The sequence below is a fragment of the Nansenia antarctica genome (genome assembly GCF_963989245.1).
Source record: "Nansenia antarctica genome assembly, chromosome: 4".
Classification (NCBI taxonomy): domain Eukaryota; kingdom Metazoa; phylum Chordata; class Actinopteri; order Argentiniformes; family Microstomatidae; genus Nansenia; species Nansenia antarctica.
Window position 1 is genome coordinate 19,668,276 of NC_137689.1, and position 17,268 is coordinate 19,685,543.

General features: G+C 43.9%; 2 protein-coding genes across 2 annotated transcripts; both read right to left on the bottom strand.

The window, feature by feature from the left end:
- Positions 1 to 234: 234 nt before the first annotated feature.
- Positions 235 to 8,317, bottom strand: LOC308155848 (protocadherin alpha-3-like; the record flags this gene model as incomplete). The annotated part of the gene is made up of 2 exons (XM_080529218.1): positions 235 to 2,088; positions 8,201 to 8,317. 2 exons carry the CDS (start codon positions 8,315 to 8,317, stop codon positions 235 to 237), a joined length of 1,971 nt encoding a protein of 656 aa, XP_080385344.1.
- A 1,106-nt stretch (positions 8,318 to 9,423) lies between these two features.
- Positions 9,424 to 12,426, bottom strand: LOC308155850 (protocadherin alpha-4-like; the record flags this gene model as incomplete). The annotated part of the gene is made up of 2 exons (XM_080529220.1): positions 9,424 to 11,160; positions 11,743 to 12,426. The coding sequence occupies 2 exons, from the start codon at positions 12,424 to 12,426 to the stop codon at positions 9,424 to 9,426; spliced, it is 2,421 nt and encodes an 806-aa protein (XP_080385346.1).
- Positions 12,427 to 17,268: the final 4,842 nt, after the last annotated feature.

Below are 17,268 nucleotides of genomic sequence, written 5' to 3' on the forward strand. Positions count from 1 at the left end.
CTCGACTTGGGGTTTTAACTCACGTATTATAATGTACAAAGTCAGAGTCTGTAAATAGTTTATGGAACACATATACAGAGTAAGTGATTTTTATTTTTATTTTTTACTGATTGTACGACTAAGATTTTAATGACAGCGAGTGGATTTATGATTAAAAGTTATCAGTATAAGCTTTAAAGGGAGTGCCACAAAGAACTGCCATCTAGCATAGGATGATGTTTGATGGTAAACTTGTTATGGTTGTTTTCTTACCTTGTCAGTGTTGGGCAGAGTTCTCGTCCTATTAAAAGTGTCTCCTCCATTAATACTGATCAGCTCCGCATCAGCAGGTGGACATGACGTCGGGAAAACCACTACGTCACTCTTCATTGTGTCGGAGCTAAAACACACGTCATACTGCTGAGTAGATTTGGAGTAAGACCAGCTCCCGTCAGGGTGTGTGGTGATCATTGGGGCGCTGTACCTGCTGAAACTGCCGTCTGTCCTGTGGCATTTTACAGCGATCAAAATGATGAGACTCAGTAGAAAGATCACTGATACTGAGACAATGGCGATGAGCAAATACAGATTTAAATCTGAAAAAATATCCTCCTTTACAGGCAGTTGTCTAAAAGTTGTCTGCATGTCACCTGTGCTTTCAACAACCACAACATCAATAGACACAGTCGCAGAGTGGGAAGGTTCTCCGTTGTCAGACACCAGAATGATCAACGGGTGAGTTTTTAAGTCATTGTCACTCATGCGTCTCTTAGTCCTTATTTCTCCGTTGCTGGTTCCAATTCTGAAGAGATTGGTCCCCTTCGGTTCAGAGATGTGATAAGACAGCAGCGCATTATAACCAGAGTCGGCGTCTACAGCCCTGATCTTGGCCACATAGTAGCCCGCTTCAGCAGAATAGGGAATATTTTCAGAATTAAGAGAGCCATGGTCAGAATAAGGCGGGAGAATAACAGGACTGTTGTCATTCTCATCCAGGATAAAAACGTTCACAGACACGTTATTGCTTAGTGGAGGAAGACCAGAGTCTGTGGCCTGAACTTGGAGTTGGAATTGTTTCACCTCTTCGTAGTTGAACGATTGCAGGCTGTATATTTCCCCAGTTAAAGAGTTTATGTTTATCATTGCAGGCAAGGGTAAACCATTCTTCATTTCGAGCAATGAATAAGACATCTGAGCATTTTCATTTGTGTCTGAATCATGCGCAGTCACACTGGCAATACGATCTCCAACGGGACTATTCTCCTTTAAATACGCATTAAAAACTGGTTCTGAAAAGTCAGGCGCGTTGTCATTCACATCAGAAACATGAACGGTAATAACACTGGTGCTGGAGAGAGGTGGAGTCCCTTCATCTGTAGCGATGATGGTGACGTTATAAAGTGAAGCGAGCTCTCTGTCCAGTGGACCATCTACTAATAGAGAGTAGTAATTCTTATATGAAGGCTGCAACTTGAAAGGAACTGAGGCAGCAATGTTACACTGCACTATTCCATTTTTGCCACCATCTTTATCAGTAACTGTGACCAAGGCAACAGCGGTGCCTGTTTTCATGTCCTCCCGAACCGTGTCAATGAGTGACGTCACTGATATTTCTGGAGCGTTATCATTCTCATCAACGACTTCAACTAAAACTTTGCAATGTGTACTCCTTGGCGGAAGACCCTTATCTTTTGCTTGGACCCTTAATTCAATCGCTGCATTTTCTTCATGATCAATAGGTCCCTTTACCTCAATCACACCTGTCTCAGGAACAATTGCGAATACATTAGCTTCATTTTCAGCTCCTTGTCCGACTAGAGAATATTGTATTTCACCATTTACTCCTTCATCGAAATCCGTAGCAGAAAGGGCAATTACTTTTGTACCCATTGGGGCATTCTCATTCACCTTTACTTTATAAAGAGGTTTGCTGAAAACAGGACTATTGTCATTAACGTCAATCACATTCACAGTGATCTGCAAAGTCCCAGTCCTGGGAGGTTTTCCGCCATCAACAGCAGTTAGTATAAGATTAATCACAGCCTGTTTCTCCCGGTCTAAAGATTTCTGTAGCACCAACTCAGCAGACACACTCTGATCTCCACCACTCTGTACTTCGAGAGAAAAGTGTTCATTTTGGCTCAACTTGTACGTTTTCACAGAATTACTGCCAGAATCCAGATCCTTTGAAATAGGCAAATAGAATGTCTCTCCTGCAATGACATGCTCTCTTATATTCAATGTAAGTGTTTTCACTGAGAAAGATGGCGAGTTGTCATTTATGTCTAAGATATTTATTTCAATTCGATAAAGACTATGAGGGTTGTGTGCAAGAGCCTCTAGTTTTAAGGCACATGTCTTGCTTGTCACACATAGCTCCTCTCGGTCAATTCTCTCACTGACGAACAGAGCACCTGTTTTGAGATTTACCTCGAAATATTTCTTGTTGGATCCAGATACAATCTGAAACATACGGGACTCCAGCTCCTGAACATTGAGATGTAGATCCTTTGCTATATTCCCAACAACGGTTCCCTTGTTCACCTCCTCTGACACAGAATAAACAATCTGACCGGAAGATAAATCCCATGAACAAAGAAACAACAGAATCCGAAACAAAATACATCCATGGAGGCCCATTGTTATCCACGGTTCATCTGAAACGTCCAATGTGCACCTTAGGTGAATATATGAAAAAACATATATTGCATTTCAACAGGCATTGAGATCAACTTCCCTTATACCATTCCAAACGTTTCGTAACGAATTAAAGTCGGTATGGCACTGACAAAACCCTCTGCGCAATGGATGCCAGGGCCAGACAATGAAGGAGGACTTTGTGAAAATTATATTACATTTTCGTAATCATGGTCTACGGCGACACCTTGTGTTTACTAGTGGACATGATATTGACCCATGAGAAACAGAACCAATGCATCATTCCTAATACCACCAAACGTTTTTGCACAGACACATCCCTGGAAGTCTACGTTTTACATCGCACAACAATGGGATAGCTGTTTAAGAAGTTGGTACGTTAATTTAGCACCTTCGCCCAATGGCTATGGCCACGTCACAGCCATGATTAAACAGAAAGAAGAAAAAAGTAATAATGGCATCTCATGTATTGTTTCTTAAATATATTCGAGAGAACGTAAATCATAGTCGACAATAAAGACAAAACTCGTACTGTTGCACTGTTGATTTCATAAGCAATCGCGTGTGAACCTGCTTAATTCCCTCCGATGAGGACATTTATTAACACTATCCGAAAATAATATAAAGAGTAGGCTATGTGCATTTCTTGGGATTGCCCCTTATGAGCAGGTCATTGCAATGATCTACGTAAGCTTAACCGTTACCCTAACCATGAGCATACATCTATTTTAAAGTCAGGTTAATTACAACCAACTATTTTTTTAAATCCAGGGGGTGAATACTTACTGGAGGGACTATCTCGTGATGTCGCTGTAGATTGATGAACGAGACGAAACGGGTTTCATGAAGTCGTGCTAATCTACAGTGCCAGTGAGTGAGCACATCGTTTATCAATAAACATACTAATTGAGTGGTTTGTTTGAGAGTGGTAGGAAATGTATTGTACTAATTCTATCTAGAAGTGATTGATAGTGTGGATTGATTATTAAAATGAAATAAAGCCTTGTTATCAGTAAAAGCTTAAAATAAAGGAAAGAATTTCCATAGTTGATATCCCCCCAAAATTCTATTCATTAGTACATTTTAAATGGCTGTTTTTCTTACCTTGTCAGTGTTGGGTAGAGTTCTCGTCCTATTAAAAGTGTCTCCTCCGTTAATACTGATCAGCTCCGCATCAGCAGGTGGATACGGTGTAGGAAACATCACTACGTCACTCTTCATTGTGTCGGAGCTAAAACACACGTCATACTGCTGAGTAGATTTGGAGTAAGACCAGCTCCCATCAGGGTGTGTGGTGATCATTGGGGCGCTGTACCTGCTGAAACTGCCGTCTGTCCTGTGGCATTTTACAGCGATCAAAATGATGAGACTCAGTAGAAAGATCACTGATACTGACACAATGCCGATGAGCAAATACAGATTTAAATCTGAAAAACTCTCCTCCTTTACAGGAAGTTGTCTGAAAGTTGTTTGCATGTCACCTGTACTTTCAACAACCACAACATCAACAGACACAGTCGTAGACAGGACAGGTTCTCCATTATCAGACACCAGAATGATCAACGGGTGAGTTTTTAAGTCATTGTCACTCATGCGTCTCTTAGTCCTGATCTCTCCGTTGCTGGTTCCAATTCTGAAGAGATTGGTCCCCTTCGGTTCAGAGATGTGATAAGACAGCAGCGCATTATAACCAGAGTCGGCGTCTACAGCCCTGATCTTGGCCACATAGTAGCCCGCTTCAGCAGAATAGGGAATGTTCTCAGAATTAACAGAGCCGTGGTCAGAATAGGGCGGGAGAATAACAGGACTGTTGTCATTCTCATCCAGGATAAAAACGTTCACAGTCACGTTGCTGCTTAGTGGAGGAACGCCAGAGTCTGTTGCCCGAACTTGGAAGTGGAAGGCTTTCACCTCCTCGTAATTAAATGACTGCAAACTGTATATTTCACCTGTTAAAGAGTTTATGTTGAGCATTGTGGAGAGTGATGTAAGCCTATAATCATTGCCTTTTTCTAATAGAGAATATGATACATGAGCATTATTCTTTTCATCTGAATCATGCGCATTTACACGAACTACCAGAACTCCCACGGGACTATTCTCTGTCAAATACACATTCATAACAGGCTCTGAGAAGCGAGGTGGGTTGTCATTAACATCAGAAATGTGTACAGTAATAACACTCGCACTAGAGAGGGGCGGGCTCCCCTCATCTGTCGCAGTAATTGTGACATTGTATTGAGAAGCTATCTCCCTGTCCAGTGGTCCGTCCACTACTAACGAATAATAGTTTTTGTAGGAGGATTCTAATCTGAACGGAACTGAATCGGAAATGTGACAATCTACCAATCCGTTTTTACCGCCATCTTTATCAGAGACAGTAATCAAAGCAATAGCAGCACCAGGCTTAGTGTCCTCTTTAACAATGTCATTAACTGTAGTCACTGATATTTCTGGAACATTGTCATTCATATCAATAACTTCGATTAAGACTTTACATTGCGTACTTTTTGCAGGTTGGCCTTTATCTTTCGCTTGGACATGTCACGAGATGAAAATGGGACTAATCAGGGGAGGTTCGCGGGAAATGTTTATGGGCACAGCTGCCCTGGGTTTTGCGATTGACCGCACTAACGAGCGGATTGGCTGCTGCGCCCTTTAAAAACCCTGGACTTTAGAAGAGAAGGAAGGGAGACATGGGGGTCGTATTGTCGTGAGTGGACACATACTGTTTCATATATGACAAACCGATATTGCAGTTAGTGGAGTGCCTGTGTGGCGGATTGACTGCCTGGTCGAGTGGTGGCTGCCGACGGCGGACTACTCGGTGGAGCCGAGCCGACGGTGGTTGCTGACGGGGGACTAGCCGAGCCGAGGACCAGGACTAGCCGAGCCGACGGTGGTTGCTGGCGGGGGGGGGACTCTACTGGGAAATCGCTGGGGAAAATCACTCTACTGCCGAGTCGCTCTGGATACCAGTGAGCTTGGGGATTCTCGGAGGCGGAGCCCCGCCGACGTCACGACGACAGGCCTCGTTTCAACCTCAGGCAAATAGAGACTCTTTGTTTATTTCTTTGGTTTGATTTTTGTGGGGTAGCGTTGAGGAGGAGAGCCTACCCCACGCACCTGAACTGTTGTCGGTCATGTGCGCCTTCCCCCAAACCCTCATTTTAAAGTAGTTAATTTATATAGATTTTAGCAATGTGTAATAGGAAATTTGTAATAAAGATGATTGTTTTCATACGCTCGTCTTGGTCTTCTGTGTGAGGGTGTGTGTTGGAGAATTACATATTCTGTGCCGGGAAGGTTTAGGGGTGTTCACTCTAAACTGTGACATCTCTTTTGGCGTTTGTCGGCAGGATTCTCCTAACACACATTCCTACACAAGTGATCATGGATGAAGAGAATAGAACAGAACAGCCAGCAGGGAGCTCTAGTTCAGTAGGGATGAGCTTACCCCAGTCCACCCCAGTAACTATGCCATGGTTTATGTGTTCACCCTGGGTCCCCAAGTTTACTGGTGAGGGAGAAGTTAGGTTTGGGGAATGGCAGGCACAGATGGAGGCAATACTGAGGGCCCAAGGATTAACAGAAAGACAGCAGGTGGACTTTATCATGAGTGCACTGGATGGCCGCGCTAAGAGGGAAGCCCTGTTGGGTAGTGATGGCCAGAGGGCGTCCCCTGCTGCTTTGTGGACGGTATTACAGGAACGGTTTGGGGCCCTTACCCCGGCAGCTGAGGCCCGGTCCCGCTTTTTCAACTGTGTCCAGAGGGGAGACGAGTCCGTGCCGGAGTACCTCCTCCGATCTCGGGAGCTGTTCTCCCGGTGGCGAAGGGCAGAGCCAGATGGATCGGCTAAGAATGAATCCACCCTACAGGACCAGTTCATTAGGAACCTAAAAGAGGGTGAGGTAAAGAGAGAGCTCATGACGTTGGTACGGCGTCAGCCGGGGGCAACTTTTCGGGAAGTGAGTGCGGAGGCTGAGGCATTGGACAAAGGGGGGAGGTCCCGGGACTGTCAGACCTGTCGTGTTGTTGTTCCCCCTACAGCTGCTGCTCCAACGGTTGTCGATTTGGAGAGATGGAAGGAGACCATGCGGGCTGAGCTAAGGCAAGAGATGAAGGAACAGTTGACCGCACTGACGGAGACCTTAGTGAGAGAAGTCAGACAAACCACCATCAGCTCCGAGGCCCTTCCCCCACCGAGACCTGGGCCAAGAGGAGAGGTAATTAGAGGACAGTATCACCCTGCTCCCAATAATAGGAGGCCGTTCCAATGGGACCGACAGGGCAGGCCAATCTGCCTACAGTGTGGACAGCCAGGCCACATCCAACGTTATTGTTCCACCCAAAGAGATGTCACAGTTTAGAGTGAACACCCCTAAACCTTCCCGGCACAGAATATGTAATTCTCCAACACACACCCTCACACAGAAGACCAAGACGAGCGTATGAAAACAATCATCTTTATTACAAATTTCCTATTACACATTGCTAAAATCTATATAAATTAACTACTTTAAAATGAGGGTTTGGGGGAAGGCGCACATGACCGACAACAGTTCAGGTGCGTGGGGTAGGCTCTCCTCCTCAACGCTACCCCACAAAAATCAAACCAAAGAAATAAACAAAGAGTCTCTATTTGCCTGAGGTTGAAACGAGGCCTGTCGTCGTGACGTCGGCGGGGCTCCGCCTCCGAGAATCCCCAAGCTCACTGGTATCCAGAGCGACTCGGCAGTAGAGTGATTTTCCCCAGCGATTTCCCAGTAGAGTCCCCCCCCCGCCAGCAACCACCGTCGGCTCGGCTAGTCCTGGTCCTCGGCTCGGCTAGTCCCCCGTCAGCAACCACCGTCGGCTCGGCTCCACCGAGTAGTCCGCCGTCGGCAGCCACCACTCGACCAGGCAGTCAATCCGCCACACAGGCACTCCACTAACTGCAATATCGGTTTGTCATATATGAAACAGTATGTGTCCACTCACGACAATACGACCCCCATGTCTCCCTTCCTTCTCTTCTAAAGTCCAGGGTTTTTAAAGGGCGCAGCAGCCAATCCGCTCGTTAGTGCGGTCAATCGCAAAACCCAGGGCAGCTGTGCCCATAAACATTTCCCGCGAACCTCCCCTGATTAGTCCCATTTTCATCTCGTGACAGACACGCAACTCAACAGCTGGGGTTTCTTCATAATCAAGAGCACCCTTCACTTTAAGAACCCCAGTGTCGGCATCAATCAAGAATATTTCGTTTACTTTGCTATTTCCGTGACCTATGATAGAATATACAATGTCTCTATTCAGACCCTCGTCTAAATCCGTTGCAGAGAGAGTAATCAAATGTGTGCCAAACGAAACATTCTCTTTCACCTTCACTTTGTAGAGTGGTTTTATAAAAACTGGAGTATTGTCATTGAAATCCATAACATTCACTATTATCTCTAATGTCCCAGATCTGGGAGGTTTTCCTCCATCAGCAGCAGTCAATGTAAGTTTGATCACAGCCTCTTTCTCTCGGTCTAAAGCTTTTTGCAACACCAACTCCGCAGATACACTCTGCTCTCCACCGCTTTGTACATCCAGAGAGAAGTGTTGATTTGGGCTCAGCTTGTATGTTTTCACTGTATTGCTGTCAACATCAAAGTCACTGGCCATAGGAAGAGAGAATCTCTCTCCTGCAGTTGACATTTCAGTTATATTCAAAATGTGTTCTTTCAGCGGAAATGATGGTGAATTATCATTGACATCTACAATCATTATTTCAACACGGTAAAGCCTCACAGGATTGTGAGCAATGGCCTCTAAATAAATGGAGCATTTTGGAGTATTTGAGCAGAGCTCCTCCCGATCGATTCTCTCATTCACAAACAGAATACCGGTCTTCAGATTTACCTCAAAGTACTTCTTGTTGGATCCGGATATTTGAAACATACGGGACTCCAGTTCCTGAACATTGAGATGTAGATCCTTTGCTAGATTCCCAACAACGGTTCCCTTGTTCACCTCCTCAGACACGGAATAAGCAATCTGACCGGAAGATAAATCCCATAAACAAAGAAGCAGCGAAATCCGAAACAAGATACATCCATGGAGGCCCATTTCTATACACGGTTCATGTGAAACGTCCAATGTTCACAAAATAGGAAAGTATAAGGAATTTAAAAAAATAGTTTCAGCAGGCGATGAGAGCAAGTCCCATTATATAATTCAAATCGTTCCTATACGAATTAAGGTAGGCTATAGCACTGACAAAACCCTTCCCGCAATGCCTGTGCCAGACAAGAAAGGAGGAGTCCGCAGAAATTAAACGTTTCATAATCACGGTCTACAGCGACATCTTGTGCTAACAAGTGGGATAGTGACCCAACAACTTAACGAGAAATATAATCAATGCATCATTGCTAAACACGATTTTTATGCGAATCATGGCAAGCCTACTATAGGCTATCACAAAACAAGTAGCCGATACAAATCCGAATAGTCTACGCGCCTGTGTCGCGGTGTCGCTGTCCACCAGTGAGGTGCTGAAAACAGTCGAAACGGATTTGATAGGAGTTACAACTTGGTTTTTCTTTTGATGAATGTCCTATACTGAAGGTCAGTGTGCCAATAGCATTAGCTAAAAAAAAATAGGCATACAGGACTGGTTTCACAGACAAGGCTTGAGCCTAATCCTAGACTAAAAAGCATTTTCAATGGAGATTGTACATTGAAACTGTGATTTAGCCCAGGACTAGGTTTAATCATTGTTTGTGAAACCGGCCCTTGGTGGAATTCTTTTGGATTAAGGCTGCTCACCAATATTTGTTTGTAAAAAAAAAATGTATGGCTGTTTTTCTTACCTTGTCAGTGTTGGGAAGAGTTCTCGTCCTATTAAAAGTGTCTCTTCCGTTAATACTGATCAGCTCCGCATCAGCAGGTGGATACGGTGTAGGAAACATCACTACGTCACTCTTCATTGTGTCGGAGCTAAAACACACGTCATACTGCTGAGTAGATTTGGAGTAAGACCAGCTCCCGTCAGGGTGTGTGGTGATCATTGGGGCGCTGTACCTGCTGAAACTGCCGTCGGTCCTGTGGCATTTTACAGCGATCAAAATTATGAGACTCAGTAGAAATATCACTGATACTGACACAATGGCGATGAGCAAATACAGATTTAAATCCGAAAAACTCTCTTCCTTCACTGGAAGTTGTCTGAAAGTTGTCTGCATGTCACCTGTATTTTCAACAACCACAACATCAACAGACACAGTCGCAGACAGGGAAGGTTCTCCATTATCAGACACCAGAATGATCAACGGGTGAGTTTTTAAGTCATTGTCACTCATGCGTCTCTTAGTCCTGATCTCTCCGTTGCTGGTTCCAATTCTGAAGAGATTGGTCCCCTTCGGTTCAGAGATGTGATAAGACAGCAGCGCATTATAACCAGAGTCGGCGTCTACAGCCCTGATCTTGGCCACATAGTAGCCCGCTTCAGCAGAATAGGGAATGTTCTCAGAATTAACGGAGCCGTGGTCAGAATAGGGCGGGAGAATAACAGGACTGTTGTCATTCTCATCCAGGATAAAAACGTTCACAGTCACGTTGCTGCTTAGTGGAGGAACACCAGAGTCTGTGGCCTGAACTTGGAACTGGAACTTTTTTACCTCTTCATAATTAACTGACTGCATGATATGTATTTCACCTTTGACAGAGTTCATATTTACAGACAATTGCGCAGCTGCATTTATTGGCTCTAGTATAGAATATGCTATTTGAGCATTCGCTTCTGAATCTGGATCAATCGCGACAACATTACATATCACAGATCCTGTTGGACTGTTTTCTTTTAAGAATACGTTAATCACAGGTTCTGGAAACCACGGTGCATTATCATTTATATCAGAAACATGAACAGTAATAACGATGCTACTTGATAGAGGAGGATTTCCTTCGTCTATAGCTATAATAGTCACGTTATACTGAGAGTTGATTTCCCTATCAAGCATTGCTCCAAGGACCAAAGAATAGTATTTACCCTGGGATGATTCCAGAATAAACGGTGTCCCGCCGGACATTGTACAATGTACATTCCCGTTTTTACCACCATCCTTATCAATAACCGTGATAAGCGCAATTGCCGTACCCTTCTTCGCGTCTTCCCTCACACTCTCCAAAAGAGAGGATAGTTTGATGTCTGGAGCGTTGTCATTCTCGTCAACTACCTCAACTAACACCTTGCAATGTGAGGCCAAAGGCGTGCTGCCACGGTCCTGAGCCTCTATACGGATCTCATACGCACCGGTCTCCTCATAATCTAAAGACCCTGCCACTGTTATTTCCCCAGTAGTCTGGTTAATTGCAAATCTATCTTGAACTCCACGTTGTCCCTGTTTGCTCAACAAATACAGTATTTCACCGTTCACGCCCTCGTCTAGGTCTGCTGCATTAAGTTGTATAATAGCAGTGCCAATCGGCGCAGTCTCTGAGACCATTGCCTTATACAGAGCCTTGGAAAACACTGGGGCATTATCGTTGGCATCGAGTACGTTGTGTTATGCACACCTTGAAACTGGAAAGCCAAATGTGGTGGAACCCCAGAGAAACAGAGACAGAGGCCAGGAGAATATATAATGATTTATTATGGAAAATATAAACAAAGAAATAGGCCCTACACTAACTAGTGGAAAAACAAACAAAAGGTGTGATGCAGGCGATAGTTATGGGGTGTGTAATTATACTATGTGTGTGTGCGTGTATGAGGTCAGGGGTGTTGTATTATGTGCTGCGATACTACCCTAGTGAGCAAAGTCCGAGATCCTTTTCGGGTCAGGGAGAGTGATCCATGAGAGAGTAGTCCAGAGGGGAGTCCAGGGGTCGAGCCAGGGAGAGAAATCCAAATGAGAGAAGTCAGAGGGGTCCATACAGAAAGTTATGTTCAAGCGTTGGATCTCTGTCTGTAGCAGGGTTAAGTAGGCGGCTGTCCAGGTGGTGATTGGGAACAGCTGGGCTGAACGGTAATAGCCCACACCTGCTGCAAACAGAGCCAGAGATCCGGCCCACTCAATCCGGCCGGGAGGGGGCGCCAGAACGAGGCTCACGGGGGCGTGTCAGAATAGGAGGCACAACACGTTGACAATTATTTCGATGGTCCCTGATCTCGGAGGCTTTCCACCATCAATAGCAGTCAGTATCAACGTAATCACGGCCTGTTTCTCTCGGTCTAACGCTTTCTGTAGCACTAACTCCGCTGACGAACCTTGATTGGCCGATTGGTCTAGGTTGAAAAAAGCATTTGGGGAGAGTCTATATGAATCAACAGAATTGCTCCCTACATCTGGATCGTCAGCTGTTGGCAGAGGAAATTTGGCTCCTGGTGAAGTATGCTCAGCAATACGAATAACCTGGGATGTTGTAGGAAAAAGTGGTGCATTGTCGTTAACGTCCAGTATATTAACTTCAAAACTGTACATTCTTAACGGGTGATTAACAATGGCTTCCAAGCTTTCAGTACAAACAAGACTGTTGGAGCAAAGCCCCTCTCGGTCTATAGCCTCGCTGACGAAGAGGACTCCGGTGCTCAAATTCACCTCAAAGTGTTTCTTAGACGATCCTGATTCAATCTGGAACATTCGTGTCTCCAATTCAGTCACTTTAAGATTCAAATCCTTAGCCAAATTCCCAACAAAGGTTCCTTGGCTTACCTCCTCGGAGACAGAATAGATTATTTGCCCAGACTCTGCATCCCGAAGACAAAGAGACAGAAATAATAGATTCACAATCCAACTCCATCTGCGGTTCTCGAACGCAACCATTGCTTTGTAATCCATTTTAGAATGTAGCCAACGCACGGTGACACGGAGAAAGACCGTAGCAGCGTTACAAGTAGGCTAAGCAACACAAACCCTAGATATAGCAACGCCTAACATTGTATAAAATGACAAATATATCAGCTGCCCGTCAGCCACCTCACTTCGACTTTACTGAAAGACAGCGATGGATGGCCTTTAGTCGTAGGTGGAGTTCCAGAGTGAGCCTGTGTTTTGCTGGTAGATACTGACATCTTGTGGATAAGAACTGGACCAGGAGAAGGAACGGAAGAGCGCAAACAAAAACAGTGTCTGCATTTAGCTAAAACGCGGTGGCTATAGCATTGATCAAATTAACATTCCCTTATCAACAGACACATTTGAAACTAAAGTGGAAAGTATGCCTATCCAGGGCTAGGCCTACGTTTGATTTATGTTCACATGACTGTGAATTAGCCTAAGGTGTTAATATCCAATGCTGTTGTCATCCCTTGAAATCTATTTGATTTTAACATTTCTTCATGCATTATTTTATAGAAATATATAAGGAGAAAATATCAAGGAGAATTAAAAAAAGACTAACTTTAATAAACGAAACGGGAATGACGGAGACATCTCGGCAGCATACAGTCTAACTATTTCAGAACCATGGAGAGCTCCATACAGACATCTGGGCCACTTTCAGCTGGCCCAACGTTGTGCTACGTTTTGTAACTGAAGGACGTTCTGTCTCTGTTAACTGTGCGTTCTCTCTTCAACTGTTTGCTCACGTTTGGTGGCGGTGTTGTAGCTTTAACAGCTGGCGACATGCATAGTGCAGCTCATAGGCAACCGCTACTAGCGGTTCCCAACTGGTTGTTCAAAACAATCTGGTTTTCGTTCATTAAACGTTGCAAAACGTTGTGTGCTGTTGAACGCTGCCCAAATGTTCGTCATTTCGCAGGATTCACACGATCTGTCGACAGCGGAGACAGGAGCGGCACGCAGAGGCGAAAATGATCCTGCCATTGATTTACAGTAGCGGACTGGAACATACTCAGTCAGCCAGAGTCAGACAGGGGAACATCCACATCCATGACGAACATGTATAATTGTCATCCGACAGCGAGGTACACACGGCCATCATCAATCGACCCCCATTATGTCCTCCTAATTTGTATGTTTTGCAGTCACACACGTCATTAACACACCATGAATATAATATTAAGACAACGAACTTGACATTGGTATACGGTTGTTTGGAACGAATCAATTGATATGCCTTTCTGATTCCCCTTTTCCTTCTGGGTGGATCAAGACAGACAAACGTATTAACTGAAACTATGAAATTGCATATGTATCAATGTCACAAGCCGTAACACGGTTGAATCATTAATCAAAGTGGGTGCAGTAATACAACATTCCAGTGAATGTATTTCCACAAACACATTTGTTTGAGTGAGAATAAATCCATCAGCAAATCTGAAAATCAACACCAGTGTTGAATTCAACACCATTGTACTGGTCAAGTCTTTGGAAATTGAAATGAACACGGATCTAGTGTTGAAAACACTCACATTTAACAGGTGTAAAAATGAAAAATAAACTTAATTTTATTAATTAATCCATGACTTAATTTTGCAACACCCTTTATTCACATTCACCATAAACCTGAACCTGTTGTGGGAGGGGACATTCGTGAGAGTTCTGTGGGCGTCTTAACTACGCTAGAGTGGGAGTTCATAACCCTGCCCCTGTTTGAATGTATGTTACGTTCTGTTTGCTATGAATGAAATGAATGGTCTTTATTGTCATTGATATAGTACAGGTACCAAACAACGAAATTTGGGAGGGGGGGCTCCCCTGGTGCTAGGAAAAAAAAAAACTAAAAACAAGAAGGGAAAAGAGCTGGTTTACATAAATAAAGGCTATGTACACTATCCACTATACTATACTATACAAATAAAACACTGTGCTGTACTCTATGCTATGCTATACCTATTCTAACATTTCCTATCTCTGAACCTTATGTACCCGAGGGTTGTCATATTGCACATAGTGTTATTGCACATTCATTTAAAGTGTCGCAGTTTGCAGGTTTGAAATGTTCACAGTTGTGTTTCAGTGTTGCACTTGATTTCAATCTAGTAGCTGCCATCAAATTGTCTAGATTGTCCAGGGCCTATAACCTAGGTATTTGCTGTGTTCAGGGCCTGAATGGCCCTGGGGTAGAAGCTGAGCTTCAGTCTGTTTGTCCTTGCGAACATGGTCCTGAACCGCCTGTCCGAGGGCAGCCGAGCAAAGTGTTCGTACCCAGGGTGGGATGGGTCTCTGGAGATCTTGGAGGCCTTCCTGAGGCAGCGTGTGTTGTACAGCTCTTCCAGAGAGGGGAGGGGGGCGCCGGTGATCTTCTGGGCCGATCTCACGACTCTCTGTAGCGCATTCCTCTCTGCGGCTGTGCAGCTGGAGAACCACACACAGTTTTTTTTTGTTTTTTTTGCTAGGGACCAAAGTAGTAACAAATTACACAGTTGTAAAAGATAAACATTAATGGTATTTTATTTGCCATGAGAATTTAAGGTCTTTTTTTGCAATAATTGGAATAGAAATAGAAATAACAAACAAACGCCTCATACAAAATCAAAGGATGTGTTCCTAAACAAATCAAAGGGTCACCATATCAGAATTTCAAAGTATAAAGGTGACTACTAAATCACAGAGTCAAAGTAACAACTAAATCATAGCACAAAGTATCAACTAAATCACTGAAACAAAGTAACAACTAACAAACGAAACCACCAGCATGGCTCAGAAACCTAAATGGTGGGAACTATGTGATAATCACAACAGCTGCAGATGATCGGTACTCAGGCATGCTGTCTCTGGGGATTGGCTGTCACTAGTCCAGGTGACCCCTGCTGCTTGGTGGTGTATTTCCAATTACCAAAGTGGGTGGAGCCCCCGGACTAGGAAGATGTTTCTCCTGGTTGAAAACATAGAGAGTGCAGAAAACAGAGAGAGAGAGACACACACACACACACACACACACACACACACACACACACACACACACACAGACAGACAGATAGAGAATGCCATACTAATGACATCCGTCACGATGTATAATATGGGCGTTGTGTGAAGCCCTTGACATGATATTAGAGTGCCGTGCATTCATCTGGTTTATGTGTGTACCCTTTTAACACGTGTAAAATGCAGAGTATTCACTTGCCTAGGGAATGGCCCTTTTATGAGTGTAACATACCTGTTTGTGATGAAATACAAGGTTGTAGCTGCAACTAACACACCTAAAGAATGAGCAGCAAGAATACTACAACATACTTCTGGCCCAAACGGGAAGCGACTGAAGTGAGACCTTTGGCAAACAGGAAGTCAGGTGACCAAAGCGTGCACACAGGGTAGCGTGGTCAAATGTTATGGCCGCAATACTATCTTTATGGGGACGAGTTGAAAGTTCTAAGTCTGGCAAAATAGCCATGTTGGAAAGTGATATAAAGAGCTTACCTCGATCAATTCTCTTCATCGATATCAAATTTTTTTCACAACTTTGCATGCTATACGATGCCACCATTTTTTTTCAGAGACGGTAAACACGGCCTAAGTCACATCCGGTTTTCTCCAACTGGAGAATGTGTCATGTCCGGTTTCAACGCCGAATTTCCATACCATTGGTCGGCCAACCCCCAAAAATCCCCCCCCAAAAAAGAAATCTGATACATGAGAAAGGTCAAAGGTCAAAGATGGTGCCAAAATATCTCCAAATGGCCTAAACATATAGGTGTCCGCCTAAACATACCTGTACTAAAACAGGTACAAAGTTGCATTTGCTCACATTACTAGCATCGACTTTGGCACAAGTACTAATAAGACCCTGGAGTACTGATTCCTAGATGATTTGGGCTTGGTTATCAGGTTTCCAAGGTGATATTCACTGTAAAAGCTGTTGTTTTTTAGGCGGAGACTGAATTTGAGATGTTTTATAATGTTCTAGCTCTATTTACTCTGACACAGTAACATAGATTTTGATTCTGACACTTCTACAGCCACCCCACAGGTGTTAGCTTTCATTTGATAACAAGATCATTATGAAGGCCCTTGTGATTGTGGAGATATTCTATATTCACTGTGGGCATGTCATTTCGAGCAGAAAACCAGAAAAATGAGGTGGATAAGATCTGGATTTATTAAACTGTTCAAAATATCCCAAATAATGCAACATTGTGTACATTTACCTGTTAATTCATGTTATCATTACACTTGCTGCAGAAAACTGTGTTTTCTTCTTAGAAACAATAGTGTATATGCAGTTAGCATCTGTTGACAAGCATAAACGGTTGGGAGAATTCACTTCGCTGTCTGAGAGGGGCAACACTCGTGTGTGCAGGCTCGTGTGTGAATGTGTGTGCACAAGTGAGTCAGTCGGCTACTATTCAAGATACTCCCAATATGCATGCAGGATCTAATGCCTCTGTAATGCAAATCATATTTTCAGTTGATATTTCAAAATACAATACTTTACAATGGCCTCTCATTTATCCATTCACACACTCACCAATGGCTGCAAGGTACTAAAAGGTGCCGGCCTGCTCATTGGGAGCAATTTTGGGGTTCAGTGTCTTGCCCAGGGACACTCAACACGTAGCCAGCCGGGGATCGAACCGCTGACCTTGCCACCATTAGACGCTCTAAGTCCTAAGCCACAGCCAAAATACTATTGAAAGGAGATTATGAAATGGCTTGATAAATTGTATCATCGATTTCCATTCATTTCAGCGAGACTGCTTCACTCGAAATTCCAACCTGTCATCCGCCCAGTTTAAAAAAAAAGCTTTTTGTCGTGTTAGCAGT